The sequence below is a fragment of the Rosa rugosa genome, chromosome 1 (assembly GCF_958449725.1).
Source record: "Rosa rugosa chromosome 1, drRosRugo1.1, whole genome shotgun sequence".
Classification (NCBI taxonomy): domain Eukaryota; kingdom Viridiplantae; phylum Streptophyta; class Magnoliopsida; order Rosales; family Rosaceae; genus Rosa; species Rosa rugosa.
In genome coordinates, this window is record NC_084820.1 from 72,021,676 (window position 1) to 72,047,293 (window position 25,618).

At 38.3% G+C, this 25,618-nt stretch overlaps 5 protein-coding genes across 7 annotated transcripts; 2 read left to right on the forward strand and 3 right to left on the reverse strand.

Annotated features, from left to right (window-relative positions):
* The first annotated feature begins 3,329 nt into the window (after window positions 1-3,329).
* Window positions 3,330-7,904, forward strand: LOC133726725 (beta-glucosidase 24-like). Its single transcript, XM_062154332.1, has 12 exons — window positions 3,330-3,764; window positions 3,885-3,998; window positions 5,326-5,401; window positions 5,511-5,588; window positions 5,678-5,765; window positions 5,844-6,057; window positions 6,270-6,385; window positions 6,638-6,858; window positions 6,975-7,009; window positions 7,102-7,207; window positions 7,308-7,416; window positions 7,537-7,904. Exons 1-12 carry the CDS (start codon window positions 3,417-3,419, stop codon window positions 7,724-7,726), a joined length of 1,695 nt encoding a protein of 564 aa, XP_062010316.1. The 5' UTR covers window positions 3,330-3,416; the 3' UTR covers window positions 7,727-7,904.
* Window positions 7,905-8,042: 138 nt separating this feature from the next.
* Window positions 8,043-13,400, reverse strand: LOC133726723 (sister chromatid cohesion 1 protein 2-like). Its single transcript, XM_062154330.1, has 13 exons — window positions 12,853-13,400; window positions 11,718-11,982; window positions 11,593-11,630; window positions 11,470-11,510; window positions 11,163-11,227; window positions 10,347-11,053; window positions 10,011-10,131; window positions 9,660-9,796; window positions 9,177-9,592; window positions 8,972-9,008; window positions 8,849-8,870; window positions 8,625-8,754; window positions 8,043-8,359 (listed from the first exon to the last, which is right to left on the reverse strand). Exons 1-13 carry the CDS (start codon window positions 12,974-12,976, stop codon window positions 8,213-8,215), a joined length of 2,250 nt encoding a protein of 749 aa, XP_062010314.1. The 5' UTR covers window positions 12,977-13,400; the 3' UTR covers window positions 8,043-8,212.
* A 433-nt stretch (window positions 13,401-13,833) lies between these two features.
* Window positions 13,834-19,050, reverse strand: LOC133726724 (sister chromatid cohesion 1 protein 2-like). Of its 2 annotated transcripts, XM_062154331.1 has the most exons (13): window positions 18,773-19,050; window positions 17,697-17,961; window positions 17,574-17,611; window positions 17,447-17,490; window positions 17,141-17,205; window positions 16,341-17,029; window positions 16,098-16,209; window positions 15,784-15,920; window positions 15,277-15,704; window positions 15,048-15,084; window positions 14,925-14,946; window positions 14,703-14,823; window positions 13,834-14,371 (listed from the first exon to the last, which is right to left on the reverse strand). In XM_062154331.1, exons 1-13 carry the CDS (start codon window positions 18,894-18,896, stop codon window positions 14,258-14,260), a joined length of 2,196 nt encoding a protein of 731 aa, XP_062010315.1. In that variant the 5' UTR covers window positions 18,897-19,050; the 3' UTR covers window positions 13,834-14,257. The 2 variants fall into 2 exon arrangements, 1 of the variants encoding a protein (XP_062010315.1); XR_009854914.1 differs by lacking the exon at window positions 13,834-14,371 and having other exon boundaries at window positions 14,734-14,823; window positions 15,048-15,103.
* A 628-nt stretch (window positions 19,051-19,678) lies between these two features.
* Window positions 19,679-22,658, reverse strand: LOC133707261 (transcription termination factor MTERF5, chloroplastic). Its single transcript, XM_062132820.1, has 5 exons — window positions 22,463-22,658; window positions 22,303-22,365; window positions 21,794-21,843; window positions 21,458-21,673; window positions 19,679-21,367 (listed from the first exon to the last, which is right to left on the reverse strand). The coding sequence occupies exons 1-5, from the start codon at window positions 22,531-22,533 to the stop codon at window positions 20,253-20,255; spliced, it is 1,515 nt and encodes a 504-aa protein (XP_061988804.1). The 5' UTR covers window positions 22,534-22,658; the 3' UTR covers window positions 19,679-20,252.
* Window positions 22,659-23,402: 744 nt separating this feature from the next.
* LOC133707268 (uncharacterized) lies at window positions 23,403-25,590 on the forward strand. Of its 2 annotated transcripts, none has more exons than XM_062132839.1 (8): window positions 23,403-23,649; window positions 23,749-23,889; window positions 24,026-24,141; window positions 24,433-24,524; window positions 24,678-24,699; window positions 24,788-24,856; window positions 25,113-25,181; window positions 25,276-25,590. In XM_062132839.1, exons 1-8 carry the CDS (start codon window positions 23,469-23,471, stop codon window positions 25,354-25,356), a joined length of 771 nt encoding a protein of 256 aa, XP_061988823.1. In that variant the 5' UTR covers window positions 23,403-23,468; the 3' UTR covers window positions 25,357-25,590. The 2 variants fall into 2 exon arrangements, with proteins under 2 accessions (XP_061988823.1, XP_061988816.1); XM_062132832.1 differs by having other exon boundaries at window positions 23,406-23,649; window positions 23,746-23,889.
* Window positions 25,591-25,618: the final 28 nt, after the last annotated feature.

Here is a 25,618-nt window from a genome sequence, read left to right on the forward strand (position 1 = left end):
ACTATGAGTTTTCAAAGTTTTGGAGTTTGGAAATTAATTAAAAAGAAAAGGAATTATCTCGGGCCGATCTGGGCCGTACATTTTCTCCACTGGTTGATCTGGGCCGTATATTTCATTTTAAAGGGTGGGGGACCAGATCAGATCGATCAGAAGAAGGCTCGAGAGAAGCATCAGAGCTTCTGACCCGGAACGCTGACCCGACTACCGGCGAGGAAACCCGGCCACAACTCCGGCTTCCGGCCACCCCACGACGGCGTACTGGCACCGTTCTCTTCGTCTCGACGTCGCCGACACGAATGTGGTGGTGGATCGTCCATGAACGGATCTTGAAGGGAGATTCGAAGCTCGAAAGGTTTGAAGATTTCCGGCGAAGTCCTCTGCAAATTCTGGCGACTCTGGCCACTGATTTACTTGCATGTGGTATGAAAGTCAATCCTCCCGTCATGCTCTACACTCTAGTGTAATTGGTTTTTGAAATCGATTAAGTTTTGAATGATTGAGTTTCTGGGGTTCGACGGAGCTACTGACGACGGCGACTTTTCCGGTTTTCTGGGTTCGTTTCCGACAGCCTTGAAGCATGAATTGAGGTCTGCTAGAGCTTGGTTTCTTGAGAAGGTTGAAATGGTGAGTGGGTATGTTCTGCCACCGCAGCACCACCACTTGTGGTGGCTGCCTTGGTTTATTCCTTCTCTTAATTTGCGTTATGAATTACACGTTGACGTTCGATTATGGTTAAAATTTCCAGAATTTGCGAAATGGAGGGATGCTTGGTTGTGCACAATTGAAGGAATTGAGAAATTGTGCGAAGGGTGAGCTCGACAAGGAGTTTTCCGGTGGCCATGCTTTTCGTCAGAGAAGATAATTTACTGATTTGGGATACCTCCCGGCTCTTGTTTAATACAAACTACAAAGGTCAGTCAAGGATCTCCTTGAAAGTTCTGGAAATCGCATTGTTGGATTTGATGTTCTGAAATTGTGATTTGCTCGGGTTTGCATGTTCCACGTGAATTTGTGTTACATGGTATGGTTTACTAGAATATATCTCAAGATGGTTTGGTATTCGTGGAAATTGGATATCGCGTTATGTTGAGAGCATAGTGCATATATATTGAAATGATTGTGAAAAATTGGATATATATTTAAAATGTTCGACGAAGCATTAACGTTAATTGTGTCAGAATATAGGATGCCAGTTATCCTAGGAATGGAAGGTTCGTGAATCTCAGATCGACAACGTTAAAGGTTAAAGCATCCGAATCTAAGTAGGGGACTCAGGACTTACTCGGTTAGTTGTTTTCAGTTTATAATCAAATGTTAATGCATATTTGAGTTGCATGGTTTGGTAATTGATGGTCTGAGAGTGAGTGGAACATAGCAATTTCTTGGGCTTCGGTCCCCTAAACCTCCGAAGGGGCCGTATGGACGGAATGGTGTTTGACATCCTTTGAGGTGTGGCACTATTTCTAGGTGATATGACGTAAGTGGACACTCTCGCAACAATTACCTAGTGATGACTTTATTTGAGGTAAGGCCGTGTAATTGGTCCATGGGACCGACCATCAGGTAATTATATATTCATTTGAGTTCCGTGCATTGGATTTTGAGTCCGAAAAGTATTTTAAGTTTGTCATTCTTTGAAATATTTGGTTTAAGCATGTTTTCATACTGGGCAGCCCAAAAATTGAATCATTTGTCGGTTTTCAAACCTAGACGGGTGAAGCTCCTATTGAGTTGTGAGGACGAAAGCTCACCCCTGCAACAGTGTGGATGCAGGTACTGTGCACTGGTAACGAGATTAGAGCAGACGAAGCTGGGTGTGTGGATTTCGATAGTATATCTTAATGGAAATTAGATTTCGGGTTCCAATCTTATTCTTGTTCCTTAAAGTTGTGTTTCCGGAACTTGTCGAAATCTGGTTGTTGTATGCTAAGTCTATCATATCTTGATTGTTTGCAACGTTAAGTCCTGGACAAACATTTGAATTTAAGGTTTTAGAAAGGTTTTCACCTCAAAAGAATTTAAAAGCTTCCGTTGTGCGTTTTGTGAAAAATTTATTCTAAACAATTTACCTAGCGGATTTATAGAATGTAAATCGTATCTTCGATTTATGTTCTAGAGACTCACGACATTGTAACGTACTCAAGTTGGTGAGGTGCAGTTTGGGGCGTTATACCTATAACGGGCTCGGGCCAAGCCGGGTTAATGGGCTTATATAACTCGGCCCAGCCCGACCTGTTAGAATAACGTGGTCGGGTCATGTCGGGCTTCTAACAGGCTTGGCTTAGATTGGGCCGCTTTTAAACGTGCCGGACTCGTGTCGTGCTCGGGCCTAGCGGCTCGTTTGCCACCTTTATTCCGGAGTAGAATGTCATGCACCAAAGGCTTCATCTTCACATCCACCTATCCATAAGTTTTCAACACCTGATCAACATATATAAACAAAAGATATAAATAAACAACTGCCAAGTTTTACACCTATTTTTTATTTTTTTAATTAAACAGTTTATTATATTAATGAAACCAAAAAATGATTAGAATAGTATAGCTCATTACAAATTTAAGCTTAACCAAGTCTAATGCAGAGCAAAAACAACTTCGCCCTCAAGAAAAATCTATTATATTAATCTTTCTCAGCTAAGTATGTCATTGTGGTACGAAAAAATTATTTTCTTCTAATAATGCTCGTAAAAGAGCTTCTGCTAGCAACAAACAACACAATCTTAGGACCTAAGCAATGAACATCTCCTTCCTTCTCGAGGAAGAGGAACTTGATTTTCTTGAAAAAAAATGGAGACACAACGGGTCAACGGCGTTGTGAAAACATAGCTATTTTCATGGGCCCCACATGTAGAGGACTGAAGCCCATAAATGAATTGTCGGGATTACGAACCCAATCCAAGACTACTGGATAATTTTTCCTATACCCTAGCCTGTAGTTAATGATGAAATTGGACTGTCTTGAAGTAGTTTCGATCTATCGATTTCTATCCTATACTCAAAGGAGCCTTGCTTCAAGGCTGGTGCCTGGTGGGTACTGGGTACTACGTGAACGTGGTTAGAGAATCTCTCATGTTTTCTAATCATCAGCAACGCAGTACACGTTAGAAAAACTATAACGTTGATAATTATGTGTAATATTTATATAATTTTCTTTGATCACGTATCCATAATATTAATATTATTAGAGACACGAGGAGTTCATGTAAAAAAAAAATTAAGAAATATGAGGAGTTATGTCATCAGATTTACACAAGTAGAAATATAAAATAGAGTCTCTGGATCGAATAGTAGTGATTAGTGACTTCCAAGAACTCTATAAATACTTGCTTAATGTAAAGGCAATCTCATCCTGCTAAGCTCTCTTGCTCCCTTCTAAGTAGCTACTCGATCTCACTCACAATCACCCAGAAACCACCATGGCTCTCAGTCTAAGCTTTTCGTTGCCAGCGTCGGCAACAAGAGCACCGGTGAGCTCCTTCAGGAGACTACCGAGCCGTATTCCAACGGTGAAAGCCGTAGGAGTGTTCCCGTCTAAGAGAATTGATCATAAGAGGGCCATTAGAATTAGACCATGCTCGGCATTGGGAGATCTCACTTCAGCAGTAACAAGTGCAGTTACTGATACTGCGACCGCAGTTGTTGATACCGTGGCTGCGGTTGTTGATACCACAACCACGACAACAACCACAACCGCAACCACAACCCTAACCAGAGCTGATTTCCCTACTGATTTCAAGTTTGGTTGCGCCACTTCCGCTTTCCAGGTTGAGATATATCCATCTTCTAATTTTTCGCATTTCCAACTAGCTAGCTTGTTTCGTTTTAATTTTATCAATGAAGTCAATTTTGCAATAGAAGTTATATACGTATTTTTCGTAATGCAGACAGAAGGATCTGGAACTGAAGGAGACAGAGGACCAGCCACATGGGATACTTACATACAAGATGAGACATTAAATGGCACAGAAATAGCCGTTAATTCCTACAACCTCTACAAGGTAATATATACGCGTGCTAAGAAGCTAATATGTCTATAGCCCTAACATATATATACGCGTGCTAAGAAGCTAATATGTCTATGGCCCAGTTTGGGATTGCTTTTGATCTCAAAAGCGCTTCTGAAATTGTTTAGTGGTGTTTGGTAAACCATGGAGAATCAGCTTCTGACCCGAAGCGCTTCTCCCAACCACGAAATTGAAGAAGCTACAATTCGTAGCTTTTCATTTTAGCTTCTACCCTCGACGCGGAAGATTAAATGAAATTTTGATGAATATCCAAATTGTCCTCATGTTTTTCTCAATTTTACATCTTTCCTTCTCGTACTCTCCCCTCTGCAAAGATCTCGACAGCCTCATCTACAGCACCTCCGCCTCTTCCTCTTCACTAAAATTCAAGAGAGCAACATCCCACAATTTTGAAGAGGTAAAACATCTGACCCATAATCCCAAACTCTCAAAATCAATCAGCAAAGTAGACTCAGACCCATCTCCATATCTCAAGAACTCATCAACATCAAATTGAAACCCAGAAAAACCATCTCAAAATTCCCAGAAAAGAAACTCAGAATGGAACCTGGAAGATTGATAGCCGACTCAAAATCCTGTTCCCATCTAGGAACAAACTCGACATAATCATCACAGCATCTCACCATGGTTAAATTTCAGAGCCCGAAACAAAGCATAGATCCAGAATTCATGAGTGAAGAGAGAGAGAGAGAGAGAGAGAGAAGACTGTTTACTGTTCGTGTCTTATTTCTAAGCTTTTGTTTTTTTGGTAATTCATTTGTTTAAATTATCAAAAAAGGTTTCTATCTAGATTGTACAATTATAATAATAACCTAATGTATATTTAGGGTTTAGGTGACATCGAACCTTATATTTTATGAACTAGAAAGATTGTCTTGTTCGAAGGGTCTGGACACCTTTCCAAATCAATACAAAAATGCACTAAAAAAAAAACAAAAGTAAAAATCAATAGAAAATATAAGAAGAATCAGATGAATATAATTTTTTTTATATTTAGTGGTATTTATTTTGGTATTTTCAACATTTATGTCATTTTAAGTAATTATAAACCGTCATAGCACTTTTTATTCACAGTTCACTAAACACTCTGAAATTGATTTTCATTTTCACAGCACTTTCAAAAACAGTTTACCAAATACTTAGCTGCTTATTCTCACAGCAAAATCAGCAAAATGAGAAGTGCTTCCTCTCACAACAAATTTAAAAGTGCTTCCGCTCACAGCACAGCAATCCTAAACTAAGCCTATGTCAGTGATCGACCAAATATTAATGTCACGTGCCTTTTTATTGTATTTCTTAGGACGACGTGCAACTGCTGAAGAATATGGGAGTGGATACATACAGATTCTCCATGTCTTGGTCAAGAATCCTGCCTGGTATGCTTCATTTCCCGGCATATTTTTTTAGTTAATTACAGGTTAAGTTATATATATATATATATAGTTAGATCAACAAGCTTTATGTGTTTCGGGGATCAATTTTCAGAGGGAACCATAGACGGTGGAATAAACCAGGAGGGTATCGATTTCTACAACAATTTCATCGACGAACTCATAGCAAATGGTATGCATGAAATATGAAACAATAAGTTCACATGATATAGCTGAAGTATGGGATCAAGTAGTGATTTGATTTTGTATATAAATGTGCAGGGATAACTCCATTTGTGACACTGTTCCACTTCGACTTGCCCACAGCACTGGACACCAAGTACGGCGGTTTCATAAGCAGTGACATTGTGTAGGTGTCAAATTTCTTAGTAATCTAATCAGTCAACTAACTGTAAAGTTACGAGTTCTAATTCACTATGTCTATCAGGGAGGATTTCAAAGCATATGCGGATTTATGTTTCAAAACTTTTGGCGATCGAGTGAAGTACTGGGCTACTATCAATGAGCCACAAGTGTGGGGGCAATTCGGCTTCACTAACCTCACCACAAGTCCAACTTATGCCACCGATCCTTTCATCTCTGCGCATAACGTCATATTAGCCCATGCTACGGCAGCCAAACTCTACAAGAATACATACCAGGTTATAAGTCATTACTTAAACAATCAGGATCTCATTTGGTTTGCAGATCAGAAGCTTCAGAATGGGAAACTTTTCAGCTCCTTTTGGGTTGCTTTCCCATTCTCCTGCGAAATTCATTTCATTCCGCAAACCAAACAAGCCTCATTAATTTTTCGGTTCCTTGGATTATACCGCATACAATTACCACTTACCTAATTTGTATGCCTGCGTAGCCAACACAAGGAGGAGAGATCGGAATCCCCTCAGTGGTTGAATGGTTTGAGCCATACGAAGACACCCCGCAAGATAGAGCTGCGGCCCGTAGAGCATTTGACTTTAAGACAGGATGGTAGCTACTAAACTAAAACTAAATACTTGCCATGACTTTATCCAAGTAGCTGCGATTCACCCCTCTCTCCTCAAGTCATACTGCACTCAAAATAACTACTGTCACGCAAGGACTCCGTGGAGTGTAGGATGACTTGATCTCTGAGAGTCTGAATACCATTACTACGTATATCGATCTGTCTGGGTCTTCGCGCAGCTCTATCTCTCAATATCTGTTTTTGTTTCCCTACTAAAATGAACTACTACTTTCTAGGTTTGTGGAGCCCCTAGTATATGGTGATTACCCATTTATTATGAGAGCTTTGGTGGGGGATGCACTTCCAGAATTCACAGATGAGCAGAAAGAGTTGGTAAAGGGCTCATATGATTACATTGGGGTGAACTACTACACCGCCAGATTCACGATTTCTGTGCCAGTAACAAGCAATGATGTCTACACCGTGATGGATGATTACCAGCATGCTACCTTGTCAAGTACTGTACTCATTTTGTTACTGTCTAGTACTACTTTCTTAAGATAGAACAGATTTGAGATAATTAATGATTATCGAAAACTCATAATGAACGATTTGTATTTGTGTTTGTCACAGCGGTAGGAACAGATGGGGAGTACATAGGCGATGCGGTAAGATCATTTCCTCCGCTAATTAATTTGTTAATTACAGTAATTAGAATCCCAAACATGCTTTACTTACTCTAGTCTTATTTGGTAATTAGACACCAGGGAGCACTGAGATCTTCGTCTATCCAGATGGGCTAAGGAAGGGATTGATTTTAGTGAAGGAACTTTACAACAATCCCAAAATCTACGTTACTGAGAATGGTTAGTCATTTTGTTACTTGTTAATAATAGTCTACCAAAGCAAAATGTAGTACTAGAATTACTTCACACTGGAATCTTTATTACCTTGCTCTTTCAACAGGATATCCGGGCGCACGAGATGACACCATTGCAGTAGAAGAGGCTTTGATTGACGATGCTCGAATTCAGCACATCAAGGATCATCTCGCCGCTATCAAAGATGCCAGAGCGTAATTACATAACAATACATCTTGCAAATTAAACTCCAAGATTATTAATCTGCTAATTATTTTAACAAGTATACACTGGAACCTGGACTAATGGACGTGTGCTTGACATTGTGATTGCAGTGCGGGAGTAGATGTCAACAGTTACATAATGTGGGCACTGATGGACTGCCTGGAGATGGGATCCCTATACGCAGTTCGATTCGGTCTCAACTACACTGATTATCTCAATGACTTGGCCAGAACTCCAAAGAAGTCCGCCGCCTGGCTCAAAGATTTCTTGGCTTCAACCACTACAACCACTTCCACTTGATGTGAGCAGCTTTGGATTCGAATAACAAGACTCACATAAGATCTGAACTTCCTTTCCTGGTGAAATGGGGAATAATAAGTAGCTATAAGTTAAGAAGTACTTGCGTCCATGGCACGCCATGCATGTGATGCCTTGCCTTGCAACTTTTAATGCTTAAATTTGTCGATTTTCAGCACGACTTGCTTCTGTTTCAGATTTTTTTTTTTTTTTTTTCCGTGGTGTGAAATATGCAATTACTGGAAATTTCACATGACATGGCCTAAATATTGTCATCTTCATTCATATAATAAAATACCAGTTCTGGAAACATGATCAAAAGCTATAGCAGTACCAGTTCTCAGAGCCAACCATGGTCTCTCATCATCTTTCCCTTCGATCTCATCCTATCCTACAACCAGAACTGTATCATTCCTAAACCGAAAGCTACTACAGTATGGTGGCATTCTGGCATACAAAATGTATACAGGATTCCTGATTTCCTGTTAGCTATGCACATGAATCCATAGGTTCGAAGCTGTCTCTGTTGACCATATCGTCTTCCCATGTTTGACCCCATTTGTGGAGCTTACGGAGTAGAATGTCACCATAGGCTTCATCTTGCTTCACATCCACATACCCATTAGTTCTCAACACCTGACATATAAACAAGAGATACAAATAAATGTGTTATAACACAACAGTCAAATTTTACACCTATTATGCTTTTAAGGTTAAATACCATTCACAGCAGGGGAAAGAGGATGCCCTACGTAAACTTTCCGTTAGATACTAAAATAACTAAGAGGCAGCTCGTGCAAATTATGCACAAGCAACTCTATCTAAACTCTGAGAAAAACTCTATCTAAACTCTGAGAAAAAAGTCAACTATATAGAAGAGATTGGTTCAGATATATCATACCAGTGTCTCATAGAACAACCTTGCACTTTCTTTCTTGGTTTTTCCTTCTGAAACCTGCAACAAGTTCACTTCCTCCTCTCCTCGATTTTTACAATTTGTGAATTCTCTATGCAAGTACCTTGCAACCACTCTGTAACCAACAAGTCGAAAGATGAATAAAATTCTTAGAAGAAAAAATTAACCCTGAAGATTACCAAAAGATTTCAGAAGCCAATCCACAATACCTGGTTCTCTTTGACCACCCATCTACAACAGAGAAAAGGTTTGAAGTCAAACATGAGTGACACATTAATAGAATAAACAAGTCGAACAAAAGTAAGCTTAATGAAATCAATTTAGATTCTTACCCAGTTCAGGGTTAACTCCCTCACATAAATCAGGTTCCTGAGGCAAAAAAAAATAATGAACATAATCAAATAAAAGACAGGGATGAAGAATAACTTATTCATTCCAGAAGCAAAAGAGAAAGAGATGGTGTCATCTACATGTCAGTCAATAACTTATCTTTTATTCTTTCCTTTACAGAGGAACTCCAAAGTAATCAGTACTTACCTCATTCAATAAATTGAAATCATGCTCTTGAACCTTGTCCAAAGATGGTACTTCTACACTTTCAGATGGGTAAGCTTGTTCATTTCCCATAGATGGCTCTTCCTCTATCCTTCCGGATGGCTCAGGTATCACCATATCCATATCAGGAGCTTCGGGGCTCTTTGGACTATTGAATGATTTCATTGATGTTGAGTGAAGGACAGGTGTTCCTGGTGCAATTTCTATTTTCTCAAGGATAGGGGTTCCAGGCTCAATTTCTATTTGCTCAAGGACAGGTGGCCCTGGTGCAATTTCTACTTGCTCTGGTCTACCAGTACTTGGAGGTTCTAACACATCTAGCTTTTCTGGAGGTTCAACAGTTTCAGCAGATTCTATTATGCTTTTGTGGAAGAGTGACCTAAGCTCCTCTGAAACACCTGATGAAGATATGGTCAGAAATAGTTTCAAAACTAGTGAAGAAGCAAATAATGACAGCAAACTTACTAGGTATCAATGGTTCCAAGAAATTCCGGGATAGGTTTCTAAGCTGACAGGTTTTCCAGGCAGCAAGGGCAGTTTCAGGAACCTTTCTTCTTTTTGAAACCAAGTCACTCGCATCATTTATGCTTTGCTTGATTACCCTGTAACATTTTAAGTGTTGTTTCTCATGCCTTGCTCAACTGATAATCCATTATGCAATCATTAAAATCCGACGTTCCATCAGAACTATAATGATGGATGCACCAAACATCATTATACTTGCTAAAAAAAGGAAAGTAGAAAATCACTAGCGTCTAAATAGGTAAAACAGGAAGACTTCAACTAAATGTAAAGGGGAAGTAGACCATGACGTACGTATTAGGCAGCACTACCATTTCATCAAAGGTACATTTCCTCTTCCGTTTCCTAGAGATTTGAGCAGCCTTCCTCATAGCTGGTGTGGGAATAACCCTCCTTAACTTTGGTGTAGTAACAACTGCACAACGCGAGAAACTATTTAGAACAAAATTGTCATACAAATTAAAGTTTCAGTTCAGATATATATTAAAAGCATATGATAAAACACAAAAGAGTGTTACTAAGCAGAAAATAGTAACAACTCTGAATATTAGAGTGCTAAAGCAACACCATGGGTTGAACAATTATACCAATTGAATATGTAAGATCATATAGGAAATGAGATATTTTCACCTAAAGCCTCTGAATCTTTTCCATCAGTAATTTGACAATTCACATTATCTGGTGGAATCGTGTCCTGTAACTTTGTTGGCTCTCCATCCTTATGATTCTCTTCCCCATATGAACAAACAGGTTTTTGAGGTTTCTTTAAGTCACAAGACTTATCAAGGTCCATGTTCTCTTCTTGAGCAGGTGTACAACTTTTTAGGTTTCCCCTGTCAGCTTCCAAGTTGCTTAGATTGTGGTCTTCTCTTGTAACCGGACACATTTGATTTTCTGATTGCATGATAATCTCCTCTTGAATAATGTGGTGATCTTCACCAGATGATGTAACATGACAGGAAGGTTCCAGGCTTGCTTCTTCTTGAATTCCATCAACAGACTGGACTACAGCAGGAGCCTTTATTTGCTCCCCATTAGTTTCGTGATCTTCACCAAATGGTTCAACTTGGTTTAGGGGCTCTTCTTCAATGCCGAAAAATGTTTCATGGTTCAGACCATTTTCCTCAGACCTAAGGTCTGGAAGCTTTTCCTGCCTTGCTTCTCCTAGAGTCCCATTTTCAGACAATGCTATATCCGGAACCTTTATCTGTTCTCCATTAGTTTCTACTTGAGAGAACCTACTCTCTTGAGGATTCTCCATGTTTACTTCTGGGTTAGCTCCATTCCTTGACGTCCTTAACTCCATATCCAATTCCATCCCGTTAAATGAAAGTACACTGAAGACAAAAATATTTTGTTAAATTACATTAATGGAAAATACAGAAATACTGAAAAGAAGATAGGATGTAGAGAATTTATAAGTTTTCAGGATCCACAGAAACATACTCTCTGCCTGGAATGTAATTGGCAGAAAAGATACCACGGCAGGCACCAAATTCCTCGTAATCATACTGCACATATACAAGCTGACATATTAGGGGAATAAACGTGATGAAACTTGATTAAACCAATAAACATGCCAATAAGGAACTTGGAAACCATTAAGAACTGTTTGTAATGAGAAAATGCAAGACTTGAAAAGAGATGCTGCTTAGGACTGAAAAGGAGAAAAGAGACCCTGATGACAAGTTAAAGAGGGCAAGATATTATGCGAAAGGAAGATGACAAAATAGTCAATGAGCATTGGACTTACCATATCTGAGGAAAATTGTCCTACATTTCCCTTTGGACAATCTGTTTCACATCATGCTGAACTGTTAAGATTATATTCAAATAGAATAATATAAAAGAACATTCAAGACCACAAATCAAATACCTTTAAGTGTGATAGCTTCATAGGATACTACATTTCCTCTGAAAAGCAAGGTAAAATTACATGTTAATTACGATGACTAGACACAGAATATCACTGATTACATGGTTTTAAGTTACATATCTTACCCACTGACATCTTCAGGGAGCCCCAAATCAAATGCATCAAGTTCAAACCTCTCTGGTAGGGTAACAGAGTCATAAGGCGCACGAAATGTATCTGTGCCTCCCTTCTCTTTTGTGCTAACGACAAACTTGTTGATTTCAGTTAGAACTTCATGGCAGTCATCAAAAAGGTATTCAACTTTTTTTGAGTATATTCGAACAACACCAAGAAGAAGGTAGGCTAGTACCCTATATGCGATGACATCCCAATCATCCTTCAAAATTTTATCTGCACAACAGAATATGAATATCAGATGCTTAAGGTTAGCCAGTACTAAATAGCATGAAGCGTTACTTTCAATATCAAAGCCAATAGAAACAAAGTAAATGTCACGTCACGTTGACGATACAGACACCATTAATGACAGCATTCCAAAAGCGCCACTCTAAATACAAAAGCAAAAACAAAATCCTATCAAGTTGACAGAGTATATCAAGACATTCTTACTGTTGAATTTTAATAGTCTTCAAAGTTTTCTTTCCCACTTTCCTACTTCCCAGCAAAGCAAGAGCATATGCTACCTAAGCAATTTAAATTTTTCAAAGTCCAATAAGTGAACCATCTTCAGTATAAGTGAAAACATTAAACGGTCATAAGCGAAAAGTTATAAGAATAAAAAAAATTCTCCATAAGCACCAAAAGAACACAATTTCCCCCCAATTTCTGTTGTCTTCCTAAATCTTCATATGAAAGAAATTCTTAATAACACAACTAAACACACCTCTAGATTCTGCAAACAACCAATTATTTCCACTAATCTTTCCAAGTCTACCATTCACAGAATACACAAGAAACCAGCCAAATGATTGATCACAGTAGCAAAGGACAAACCCAGAAACAAGGTGACAAAACTGAGACGACTACAAATGAAACATGAAGTGATCACCAAATATAGAACATCTAAGCAAGTGATAACATTCCCACATTATGATTCATAAAAATAGTAAATGAAACACACAGAGTAATCCAAACAGATTATGGAGAACAAGTTAACAAGAACTAGGCTCTCAAATAATCTAAACAGAAAACCCATGTAAAAATCTATGCTTTTGTTGAGAAAAGATGAAAAAGGTTTCATCTTTGAGGGAAAAAACGAACCAACAGAGGCTGAAATGTCAGTTTCAGCGACCTGGGCCTTCTTGAGCTTTTTGAAACAATAAGCAGCAACCCATATGGAGCCTAAACGCCCTTTTCTTGATAAGAGACACTGTGAGTAAAACATGCTTTGGTTTTTTCACTTCAACCTTTCAAAGTTTCAATCTTTGAGACTGTTTGTGTTTCATAGAAAGCAAGTGCAAAACTGGAGAATTGCAGGAGATGAAAAACGGAGTTGGGGGAGGAGAAGAAACGGTCGAGTGGGTTTTAGTGTGCCCTGTAAGTTTCAGGAACCCCATAGGAAACAAAAGACATAAATAGACAAACCCAAAATTGGAAAAGCCAAGAGGCCAAGGATGGATTATATACCTATTTATGGTTTCATTTTGGAATTTGGAATGTGATTTTGAATTCAAATTCTGCCTTTCCAAATATTGAAGGATACTATATGATCATGATTTGAAACATACCCTATGTATTTTATTTTTTTGTAGACAAGCCACTTCGATTATGTTAGTGAGTTAGAGTTCGTAATACACTCACGTAATTAATATTCGGATCAAGATTTACGAGGATACATCCCAGCATAACCAAACTGATTTTCCACAACAGACGCACGAACTTGAATGTCCTTCAAACGTGTCGGTCACAAACTAGTGAGATTTGAGACTCGTATGCTAGACACAATGAAATTTTATGTTAGATTAGTTGATTAATCTTTTCATACAAAAAAATTTCTTATGTATTTAGTAGTTTGCATTAAGAACATTGTGTAAATTTACGCCAAGTTCTTTTGGTATATTTGTGGGTTGTCTTGCCAGTTTTTTTCTCTGGTAAGGAAAAGGGCCACTAATGTAATTCAAGATGAAAAAGGAAAGTATTTGGATTTGAAATGACTAATTAAACGCATGTAAAAAATGCCACCTCAAAATTGTTGATGTGCTGGATGTTAATCATCATGGACGCGTGTAAGGACAACAAATTGATTGCGTGTCACTTACCAGTTGTATTCAATGAGATAAATTGTCTAGAATAGAATACCCAACAGACCATTTTGATTCCCATGCATCCCAGTAATCCTACAATGAAAATAGCAGTGCGCCCTAATTAATGTTGTCATCTTCATAACTTCAATCACATGATGACACCGTTTCTGGTAACAAGAGAAGCAGTAGTAACATTTTCAGACCTGACCTACCGTATATTTCCATTCCGTCTCAACCTATAGCTACCATACAACCAGAGCAAGTTAAGTCGAAGCTGGGCATGAACGAACTGTTATAGCCCTTGTAGCTCTCTTTACATTGCTCTAATGAGATCTAGTCCCCACTATGGTGGCAATGTGGCATATCAGTCGCGCAGTTCCTAATTCTAGCTATCGACATAGAGACATAGTTTCAGAAGTGGTTCAATGGGAAGTATCATCTCCCCACATTTGATCCCATTTGGGAAGTTTCCAGATTAGAATGTCGCCATAGGGATCAGCTTGCTTCACATCCACAAACCCTCTAGTTTTCATCACCTGCAAACCGAAGAAAAAAATATATTATTGTGAAGACACTCAAAACTTTGTGGTTAACATGTTTGAAGTGCAAGGTTAGATAAAAGTTGCTAGATGCGTTTCTGCTTGACAATATTGAAATAACTAAGAAGCAGCTAGTCCATGAATATGCATAAGCATGGTTATGGTATTGAAAGTCAGGTACTACAAAATGGCTTAAACAAGTCCAACTAAGTTTATACGTTTCAAAGATACACTACAAGTCACTACAAGTGATAGGAATATAAAAGAAGAGACAAGAGCGATTGTTTTCTCCCTATGCAAAAGGTACAGAGAGATTCACAGATCATACCAGTGTCTCATAGAATAGCCTTGCACTTTCTTTCTTGGTTCTTCGTTCTGCAACCTCCAACAAGTTCACATGGAGACTGTTGCAAATTGTAAAGTGCCTGTGCAAGTACCTCGCCACCTTTCTGTATGCACAAAAGTTTAACAAGATGAAGATAGGGCTTACAAGAAAAAAATTACCAATGTACATATGCCAAAAGAATCTCAGGAGGCGAATCCACCGTACCTGGTTCTCACTGAACACCCATCTACAACAAAGACAAGTTCCAGACTTCACACATTAGTACCGCATAAAGAAAAATACAAAAATCAAACAAAAGTCAGCTAATAAAGACCCTTGAGTTCGTACCGAGTTCAGGATTAACTCCTTCGCAAAATTCAGCTTCCTGAAACGTATGAAAGATTCTTTTTCAAAAAAAAAAAAAACGTTAACTATTTGATTCCAGAAGTAAATGAGCCTTAAGCAGCATAACATATAGCAGCATCTATATTATTCATATTAGCACACCCTCACTTGTTCACCCATAAGGCCAAGTCATCTTAGTTTTCAAATGAGGAAACTCTATTCAGTACTTTACCTCACTCAAAAAATTGAAGCATTGCTCTTCATCCCTATCTAGAGAAGGTGGTATTTCTTCTACACTTTCAGAAGGGAAAGTTTGCTCTGCTCCCATAGACGGTTCTTTTTTTATCCTTCCAGATGTCTCAGGTCTTACCAGATCCATATCAGGTACTTCAGGACTCCTTGGACTATGAAATGATTTGATTGATTTTGAGCGAAGAACAGGTGTGTCTGGTGCAATTTCTGCTTGTTCTAATCCAACAGTACATGGATATTCTAACACATCCAAGTCTTCTGCAGGTTCAACGGTTTCTGTATGTACAACCTCCATTTGCTCTGATATACCAGTCCTTTGACAGTCCAACAAATCTAACTTCTCTGGAGTGATCTTTAATTTCCTCAGTTTCCTTTTGCATAAGAGGGACCTAAGCTCTTGCGAAACGTCTGATATAATCATAGAAATAGGGTCATGAATGATTTCACAACTAATGAACCAGAAAGGAAATAATGACGGTAAACTCACTAGATATCAATGGCTCCAAGAAATTCTGGGCAAGATTTCCAATTAGACAAGTTTTCCAAACAGCATGGGCATTTTTGGGAACTTTTTTTCTTTTAGCAACCAAATCACTAGCATCATGTATGCTTTGCCTGATTACCCTGAAACAAATATACAATTTTTAATTTCTTGCTCAACTAATAATCCATTGTAATACTAAAATTTCCAAGTGTTCCATTAACTACAATGGTGCATGCACCAAATATTATTTGAATTTTCAGGCAAAACAGGAACACTTCAACTTAATATATCTAAAGGAGCAGTAAACCATTACTTACTCATTAGGCAGCACTACTATATCATCAAAGACACATTTTCTTTTCCTAGAAAACCGAGCCGACTTCTTGGAAACTGGTCTGGGAACAGCCGTCAATTTTGGTGTAGTAATACCTGCATTAGAGAGAAAATTTAGGAAAAATTACAAGTGAAAGCTGAAATCAGAGATGTATTGAGAAGCGTAACACAGAAACAATCATAGGAATTGAAAGACTAATACGTTAAATAAAATTGAGAATATTCACCTAGAGCATCTAGCTGCTTGGTGTCAGGACTGCCATCATATGCAACTGAAAGGGGATCTGGATCTTCTTCTGGAATATTTTTCATGGTATCTGGTGCAATTATGTCCTGTAACTTAGTCGGCTCTTCATCATTATGAGTCTCTTCTCCATATGAACAAACAAGTTCTTGAGGTTTCTTGGCCCCAGAAAGCACATCAAGGTCCAGGGATTCTTCTTGAGAAAATGTAGCATTTTTCCTATTCTCCATGTCAGCTTCTAAGTTTCTTAGACTATGCTCTTCTTTTGTAATCTGAAAACTCTGATTTTCTGGTTGCACCAAGTCTATTTCCATCATCTCCTCTCGTTCACTTTGATGATCCTCACCAGTTATCACATGGCAGGAAGGTTCTATATTATTCCCATAAAAGATCTCATGCTTCTGAGTCTTCTGACCATCTTCCTGAATTCCATCTTCAGGCACTGCTATATCTGGAGTCTTTATCTGCTCTCCATTGGTTTCATTATCTTCACCATATTGCTTAACTTGGTTTTGAGGCTCTTTCTCAATGCCAATAAATGTATCAATGTCGGCACATTCTTCTTGAGAGAACCTATGCCATTGAAGTTGCTCTATGATTTCTCCCGAGTTAGCTCCACTACTCGATGTTATTAACTCCATACCAAAGTCCATCAGGTGAGATGAAAGTACACTGGAGATAAAAATTACTTGTCAAAAAAAGATTAAAGGAAGATATTGCAAACAGAATACATGATGTCAAAAATTTATTAAACTTTAAGCATAATCAAATGGTTTTACATACCTTCTGACTGGGGTGTAATAAGTTGAGAAAATACTGTGGCAGGCACCAAATTCCACATGATCATACTGCATAAACACAAACTGACATCTCAGGCATATCACTGATAAAGCTTAATCATAACAATGAAAATGCTAATAAGGAACTCTGGATATTATTAACAACTAGTGTCTCTTCAGTTCTTGAAAGGAGAAAAGTAAATTATATGAAAAAGATTTCATGACAAATGAAATAAAAGTAGAATGGACGTATATTAGGCTTAAAGGAGCTGACAGTATAGTTGAGCATGAACATGAGTATGTGACTTACCATTTCTGATGAAAGTCGTCCTATTCCATTCCACTCTGCACATTCTGTTCCATATCATGCTGAAATTGTGTGAAATTGTACAAGCTAAAATGAAGTAATGAAACATCGAGGACCACAAATTTAATACCTTTAAGCGTGATTTCTTTGTGAGACGCCAAATGTTCACTGAAATGTAATGAAACATATATGTTAAGTATGATTACAACATACAGGGAAATTGCTGATTACACATGCAAGATATGTAACTTACCCACTGACATCTTCAAGGCTCCCCATATCAAAAGCATCAAGTTCAAACCTGTCCGGTATGATAACAGAGTGATAAGCTGCACACAGCATTTCTGCAGGTGCATTGTCTTTTGTGCTAAACACAAATTTCTTGATGTCTAGTAGCACTTCATTGCAGTCATCAAAAAGATATTCAACTTTTCTCGAGTATATTCGAACAACACCCAGAAGTAGGTAGGCTAGTACTCTATATGCGACACCATCCCATTCATCCTTTAAAATTTTATCTGCACAACAGAATAAGAATTTAGGATATCCAAGGTTAAGTCAGTGTCATCAAACATCCCACTTGCCAACCCCAATTGCTTTCACTTTCAATAAGATACAAACATCATCGAGGACCTCATCCATAAAAAACTTTTGATTTCACTTCTTATAGTCTTCAAAGTTTTGGTTCCCATTTTCAAATATGACATCCACTTCCCAGCCATATAGCACTTCGTCATAGCAAACAACCAATGATACTAAGTAATCATTACCAGTCTACCTCATAATAGCAAAAGTCAATTACAGAGCAACTAAGAAACACAGCTAAATGATGGATAGCATTAGCTAATGCCAAACACAGAGAAAAGGTCTCCAAATTAATGTACTTTTTTGTTACACTAAACCAATCTATTTAAATATTAAAAAAAAAGAAAAAGGATTAAGCCACCAAATCTGGAATATCCATGAAGACAAAATACTAAGTCCAGAAATTTTCCTCTTCCTAACATTACAATCATTACAACACCCTAAAATCAAGAAATTGTCTACAAGAAAATGACAACAAAACCACATACCCACATTACAAATTTCAATTAAAAAAACAAAATAGCAGAGCCCCAAATCAAAAAAAAGGCGCACACACAGTAACCTTCTGTTTGGTGATTGAGGAAACAAGTACAACCAGAGAACAATTAACACCAACTAAGTTCTCAAACACGTTCTCAGAACCAAACCCATTTCAAAGATTTATGCTTTCTCTGTGATTTTTCCCTCTTCTTTTTCAAAACCCAAATCAAAAACATTGAAATGTGAAGAGAAAGAAAAATATACCTATAGCGGCCAAAATGTCAGTCTCTGTGATCTGGGTCTTCTTGAGCTTCTTGAAACAGTAAGCAGCGACCCATATGGCGCCCAAAGGCCCTCTTCTTGCTAACAAGCTCTGTGAGTAGACCATTGTAAGTAAAAAGCTTTGAACTTTACTCTTTTCTGGGTTTCACTTTCTGTCTCTGATTTGGGTTCTCAGAGATAAAATTCAAATCTTGAGGAAAAGAATGAAATGGTAAGCAGTTTAGATGAAACGGTCGACTGGTTTAGTGTGCTAACTGCTGAGTCTCAGACCCCAAAATATACAAAATATAATAGGCCATGGATTATAGCTATTTTTTCTTTTTAAAGGGTACCAAAAAAAAAAAAAAATTTCTTTTGGGTAAATTCAAATTTTGCTTCTTTAGGCAATTATGTAAGAAAAAGGGGAAGTGTTTAAATTTATATAGTAAAATAATTTCTACCCTTATTTGTGAATTAACTGAGTGTTAAAAAAAATGGCCAGCTGAGGCACTATTGTCACTGTACGGTATGTTGAAGGATTCGCATGTTGAGGTGAAGTTCAAATTTTACCGCCTGTCGGTCAACGGTACTTTTAACCCAGAGGTTAACTAGATCTCCAAACCTAGGATGAACAGCACATGACTGGATCTCCCAAATGAGGAAATCTAGGATGAACAGCACATGACTGGACCTTCCAAATGAGGAAACTTAAGATGAACAACACGACTTTAAGTTGGGAAAGAGATGAAGTAAAAACCATAAAGTTATAAACTTGGCTTTTCCTAATTAGACAATGCTTAGAAAAAGATTGACATTATTATATTCTTAGAAAGACTTTGTTTTATTAAAAAAAAAAAAAAAGACTTTGTTTTAGTCAAGGTTGAGCTTAATATTTTACATCATTGTATATAATCCATCTCACGAAGCAGCCCTTTACATTTAACAAAAAGAAAGTACATCATTTAGATCACAGGAGAATACAAGTAAATGGTTAGGGAAATGAAGTGGACTCATTTCAATTACAATGTACAACAAAATGTGATCCACCAAGTTCCCTAAATCACACTATCAACAGCAGTGCAGAATAGGAAACCTGAAAACTCCACAGGGCCATATAAGTTCCCCTTAAAAATTCCCACTTATAAGAGTATATCCTAAGTGCATCATGTGGAAAAAAAAGGTTATATATATAACCAGCACATACAATAAGTTTTCGAGGTAGCCTTACGAACAAGGCAGATGTTTCATCATTCATTTTCGAGGATGTCATTCTGCAGCATATTTCTCTTCTGAAGCTTCAAAAGTATAAGACAATAATCCAATGCCTCTTGTCTGCAGCTACTGCTCAGAAGAATCATATACAGTATCCAAGTTCCGAAGCAATACGTCATCCCATTGCCAAAAGGCATCTAGTTTTAGTTTCAATGTGGCAATTGTACCGGAAATGTGCTTCCCGAATCGTTATAATACTTGCACACAGATTTCATATTTCAACGTCTGTGTCAGGATCGTCACCATTGGCAGCAGCCACTTTCTCAATTTTCTTTTTAAGAGCCTTATCAAAGTTAGCGGCCGATAGTGATAACAACTGGTTCAATAGTAACATCACTCCACATTCCTTCATAAGTGCATATCTTGGTTTAATCCTTTCTACCAAACTATAACCAAAGTATTGAGGGAATTTAACCAGCTCTGATTTTGAATAATCCATGGTCAAAAAGAACTCCCATTTTGGCATCAAGTTCTCTGTCAAGCTGAAAGTATATAAAGCTCCATACCTTGAAATCATGGTTCCAATTTCCTCCATAGTATATCCCCTTCCATAGAAAAACTCTGTCACAGGCTTCAAGTTGGCCTCAATACTAAGGCCAAAAACTGTGGGAGATCGACTTAGAAGAACACCAACATCCACCCCCAGTGAGCAAAAGTACTCAGCTGTGGGCCGTAACTTCTCCTCGACACTGTAACTTATAATGTTCGGGCACCTCGTCAAAACCTTACCTATGATCTCTTCTGAAAGGCCCATTTCATAGAGGAAATCAACTGTTGTTTTCACCTTCTGCCTACTATATGTGAGGAGGGCTGGAAAGCGGTATATCACTTTTGCCCACTTTTTCTTGTCCACACCTAGGTTTTCTAAGAATCTCATGGTGGGCATAATATTTTCATAAAGACTGATTCCGCACAGCTGAGGCCTCTTAAAGAGGATTGTAGGAATATCAGATTTTGGGACCCCAAGATCAAGGAGAAACTCGACAGTTGGTTTTATTTTTCCCTCCAAACTGTAGTAGGCAAAAGATGGAAATCTGCGTGCAATACCCTTTATTTGATCAAGATCCATTCCAAGCTCTAAAAGGTATAGGATGTGAGGTGGGAGCTTCCCAGCTGGGCCTATCTCACTTACTCTAGATATGGCTCTCAACTTCTTTAAGTCAACAGATGACTGAGATTTAATAACTGGTGCAGCTGGCTTTTCTTTAACTGGTGCATCTGGAAAGCTTTCAACCACATCTACCATATAAATTCCATGCTCCTCTAGAAGGGATTCAAGGTAAGGGATCAGAGCCTCCCTTATCTCAAGAGTGGTTAGCTCCCGTCCTGCAAGAGAATTTGATTAATCATATTTAGAACATACAACACCTATGTAAGATGGATCCATGAAGAAGCAGTAATATGGTGAATTCGAACCTACTAGATACCGGGATTTATGAACAGAATGAAGCCTAGCGACAAGGTGATCAATGAAAAGCTCTGACTTGTTTATGGTTCTCGCAGCAATTGTATGGCTGAGGCCTTGTTTCTTCAAGAACAAGGTTAGGACAGCTTTGGCTTCTTCTTTCTCAGCCGCTAAAAGAGCTGGAGATACCAGCTTTAAGCTAAATGACCCTTCCACCCCAGAGTCCGCTGCATAAATGGCAACATATATTGGTTAAGTTTTCATGAAAATAGACACATTGGTTTATATGGATGTTGCCATTTAAAGTTCAAAAGCCGTATCACAGGAATGTGTAACTAATTGCTTACCAAACCTCGCCCGACAGATAAAGATCTTTTGAGGGAAAGCAAGTCTAGTCCTGGAGAAAACCAACCCAAATCAGTTTCGGTCTCATAACAAGTACACAAAAGAGAAAACACAGACAAATATGCATATTCAGTCTCAGAATGCCTTGGAGTTTGCCAGAAACTAGCTAACAAATAACACCATAACTCCAGCCTATCAAAATCTAATCACTCTTAACAGATAACCACATCATTTCATCCTATTAAAATCCACTCGATCACTTCAGACAGTTCAAGTTGGCCATCGCAAAATACCAAAATCACAACAATGAAACGATTTTGCTCCCTAGTCTCCTTTCCACCATTAACAAATTATTCCACAAAAACCAATATATCAATAATTTCTTCTTCCTCTTCTATATATTCATTTCTACTGGTGCCAATTTATCAACAATACTCATTATTTATCACAATCCCCAATCTATAATCCACTTGAAAAACCAAGAACTATGAAGAAAGATTAAAGCTTTAACCTCACAAACTTCAGTGGGTAGTGATACGTCAACTTGAAGCTTGAATCATTCACATTGCAACACCTACAAATGCCAAAACGATTATGAGATGATAAAATTTCAACTATGTTCTTCCCCAAATTAGGGCCAAAACCATAAACCCAGAAATGAGAGAGTGTACCTTCCGGTGCTGAATAAGACTTGCAGAGGAGAAGCAAAGTCGGCGACCCGTATGGCGCAGAAAGCTTTCATTTTTCAGCTCAGAATTTATTGATTTTTGAGGCTCCAGCTGAAATGAACAAGAAGAAGAAAGCTTCTTCCTCTGGAGTTTGGACTATTAGAGGGTTTTGGATATGCTACTTATTTCTCTTCCCCCAAATATCTGCAAATACAGCTTTAACAATTCCCCCAATTTAAATTAACCATGCGACGCCGTTTCCATGTTGACGTGTGAATAGCATTTTAGTTTATTTGGGTTGTACTTAATAACCTGGTGCGGTAAGGTCGGTTGAGAGGGCTAATATGGAACCCCTAGTTTTCAAATTCGTGCGCTTGCAACGACGGAGGATTAGTATAACTTTATTGAGATTTTCTCGTGGACTTTGGTCCGACTATTAACTGTGGGGTGTGTTACTAACTTTCTAACGTAACCGTGGTTAATCTCCACTAAATTAGTGAAACGTCGCCATTTCTTCTTCGACCTGTAAATAGCATTTAGTGTCTTTGGGTCATACTTAAAAAGCCCAAATCTCAGGCTTTCACTAGAATAGATGATTACTCTTATTTTGTTAGAATACCTTCCTAAATCTCGGCGTGACTGCTAACTGAATAGTGTGCTGCTAACTCATCAATGTAACCGTGATTTGCTACCTCATCCCCGCTAAATTAGTGAAACATCGTCATTTCTTCTTCAGCATGTAAATAGCATTCAATGTCTTTAAGCCGTACTTAAAAGCCCAAATCTCAAGCTTCCACTACTAAGGAGAATTAGTGTGACTTTACTAGAGTACCTTCGTGGATCTCGGTCTGACTATTAACTGAGTGGTGTGTTACTAACTCGCTAACTTAGCCTTGACTTGTTACCTCGTCCCTATTTAGTGTCTTTGGGCCGTACTTAAAAGCCCAAATCTCAGGCCTCCACTGCGCGGGGTTTATCAAAATCTAAAACCCTAGAGAGCTCACCGGCCATGGCGATCTTTCTCCGACGCGGATTCTCAATCCGAAACGCGCTTCTCCGACGAAGCTCAGCTCTGTACAGCTGCGATCTCCCGCTCTGCAACTCCGAGACGCCGCAGAGGATTCTCTCTCTTCCGGCTCTTGAATTTGTGAAAGAAAGCCGCAGAGGCTTCGCCAAAGGCCGTAAATCAAGTACTATATCTCTCTCTATCCCCTTAAAGATTACTTTTTGAAATGTGATTTTGAGAATTTGGTTCGTTTTCTGAGCTGGGATTTTCGCAATTGTAGAAGATGAATCGTCTGGAACTACAATGGAGGTTTTACCAGATATGGGACCCACCATCAAGGCCAATGCGACCTCACATATGGAGGCTGCAATTGCAGCATTGTCAGTAGAACTGAGCAAACTACGCACCGGAAGAGCATCACCAGGTGGATTTGTCAGTTCTCATTTGCCGAGTTTTCGTTCTTCTTCTTTTTTTTCGGTCTTGTTCTGCATAGATTTCGTTGTCTGTACTAATTTTTGTTGACTGGTTGTGTGAATTTACGGAAATGCTTGTGTGTGCAGGAATGCTGGACCACATTATTGTGGAAACCAGCGGGTTGAAGCTGCCCTTGCATCAGATAGCGGTTGTTTCAGTCATGGATTCAAAAACGTTATCGATCAATCCGTTTGATCCAAATGTAATGAAATTGAGCTTATTTCTTGAAGTTCTTTGTTCATCTTTGTTTTCTACTCCATCAGCGTGTGATCTTTAATTTACACTTTGTTTATCAGATACTTGTTTTTAAACATGAAAATGCATCAGCTGTAGTCTTATGCGTTTGCCATGTAATGAGCTTTCAAAATGAATCTAGTTATGAGATTAAGTATTTCAATTTGGGGATTAAGCACAGCTCCTGAATGTCCTTGCTTATGAAATGATACTACTTCATTCCTCTGAAAGTATATCAATAAACTTACTAATGTTGCAGGCCTTGAAAAATATAGAGACTGCCATTGTTGAATCTCCCTTGGGTTTAAATCCTAAAACCGATGGGGAGCGATTGATTGCTGCTATTCCTCCGTAAGTATTATACTCAATAATTGCAGCTCATAGTTTTCATTATTAAACTTCTTAGTCCTCAATAATCACTCAAAAGTTTCCCATGCTTAACTCTAACTGTTCTAGGTGCCTAATTGCTTAACTAATTTACTATTTCTCTTTTGTAATGGCCAGATTGACCAAGGAGCATGTTCAGGTGAGTAACTACTTTCCCCTTTTTCTTGGGTTGTACACTTTTACCATCTGATAACCTATATGTCTTATCAGTAAACATATTTTACCAGGCTATCTGTAAAGTGGTTAACAAGTCTTGTGAAGATGGCAGACTAAGCATAAGAAGAGGTCGCCAAAAGGTAAGAGATACCAATTCTTTTTATGCTAATCCTATTTGGATAACAGTACATTTGAAATATATGACGTTTATGAGCAGATATAGTAACAGTAGTATTGAATCTGGCCTGCTAGAGGTGGGCTGCTCTCATGAAGAATTGTGCCTCTACTAGTATTGAAGATCAAAACAATTTAAGGCTGTAGAAGGATTAGCTGCGAAATGTTAGCTCAGGTGTATTTCCAATCTGCTTCTGAATAGGTTTTTGGTGTCTTTTACAGGCAATGGATACAATTAAAAAGCTATATTCAAGCTACCCTAAGGACAACCTAAAAAGACTGGAGAAAGAGGTGAGTAACTACTTACAAGCTAATGGCTCTTAAAAAAATATGATGAAAAAGCTTTCTGTTGCTCATTTGATTTCCGAATGGTTACATATTCCAGGTTGAGGAGCTGACTAAAAAGCATATCAAGAAAGCAGAGGACTTGTGCAAGGCAAAGGAGAAGGAGATTGCTGGTGGTTAAGGTGGGCGGTTTTCCTATGTATCTTGATTGCCGGAAGACCCCGCTCCTTTTTGAAGGAGCTACACCTGAAATCGTTTTTGCAGAAGAGTCCCGTAGTTAGTTTTATCATTATATGTTATAACCTAGTTATTTCTCCAAAGTTATATGCATTGTCGAAGTTTCATCGTATAATAAAGCAAGCTCTTGTGAAAGAAGATATTTAACCACAGACAATACAGATCCGGTTTATTTTCAGTGTAGAAGTTGTGATTCAAAATACTTG

What these genes read in the sequence shown, in the direction of transcription:
- LOC133726725 (XM_062154332.1), top strand. Translation starts at nt 3,417, where the DNA reads ATGGCTCTCAGTCTAAGCTTTTCGTTGCCAGCGTCGGCAACAAGAGCA. An exon ending in CCAGCATGCTACCTTGTCAA is followed by an intron (nt 6,859 to 6,974) that starts GTACTGTACTCA and finishes TGTTTGTCACAG; the next exon opens with CGGTAGGAACAGATGGGGAG. An exon ending in GCTATCAAAGATGCCAGAGC is followed by an intron (nt 7,417 to 7,536) that starts GTAATTACATAA and finishes TTGTGATTGCAG; the next exon opens with TGCGGGAGTAGATGTCAACA.
- LOC133726723 (XM_062154330.1), bottom strand. Translation starts at nt 12,976, where the DNA reads ATGTTTTACTCACAGTGTCTCTTATCAAGAAAAGGGCGTTTAGGCTCC. An exon ending in CTCCCTGAAGATGTCAGTGG is followed by an intron (nt 11,631 to 11,717) that starts GTAAGATATGTA and finishes CTTGCTTTTCAG; the next exon opens with AGGAAATGTAGTATCCTATG. An exon ending in GACAATTTTCCTCAGATATG is followed by an intron (nt 11,228 to 11,469) that starts GTAAGTCCAATG and finishes GTATATGTGCAG; the next exon opens with TATGATTACGAGGAATTTGG.
- LOC133726724 (XM_062154331.1), bottom strand. Translation starts at nt 18,896, where the DNA reads ATGGTCTACTCACAGAGCTTGTTAGCAAGAAGAGGGCCTTTGGGCGCC. An exon ending in AGCCTTGAAGATGTCAGTGG is followed by an intron (nt 17,612 to 17,696) that starts GTAAGTTACATA and finishes ATTACATTTCAG; the next exon opens with TGAACATTTGGCGTCTCACA. An exon ending in ATAGTAGTGCTGCCTAATGA is followed by an intron (nt 15,921 to 16,097) that starts GTAAGTAATGGT and finishes TATTTGTTTCAG; the next exon opens with GGTAATCAGGCAAAGCATAC.
- LOC133707261 (XM_062132820.1), bottom strand. Translation starts at nt 22,533, where the DNA reads ATGAAAGCTTTCTGCGCCATACGGGTCGCCGACTTTGCTTCTCCTCTG. An exon ending in GTCTTATTCAGCACCGGAAG is followed by an intron (nt 22,366 to 22,462) that starts GTACACTCTCTC and finishes TGGCATTTGTAG; the next exon opens with GTGTTGCAATGTGAATGATT. An exon ending in TAAATCCCGGTATCTAGTAG is followed by an intron (nt 21,368 to 21,457) that starts GTTCGAATTCAC and finishes ATTCTCTTGCAG; the next exon opens with GACGGGAGCTAACCACTCTT.
- LOC133707268 (XM_062132832.1), top strand. Translation starts at nt 23,469, where the DNA reads ATGGCGATCTTTCTCCGACGCGGATTCTCAATCCGAAACGCGCTTCTC. An exon ending in CGCCAAAGGCCGTAAATCAA is followed by an intron (nt 23,650 to 23,745) that starts GTACTATATCTC and finishes TCGCAATTGTAG; the next exon opens with AAGATGAATCGTCTGGAACT. An exon ending in CACCGGAAGAGCATCACCAG is followed by an intron (nt 23,890 to 24,025) that starts GTGGATTTGTCA and finishes TTGTGTGTGCAG; the next exon opens with GAATGCTGGACCACATTATT.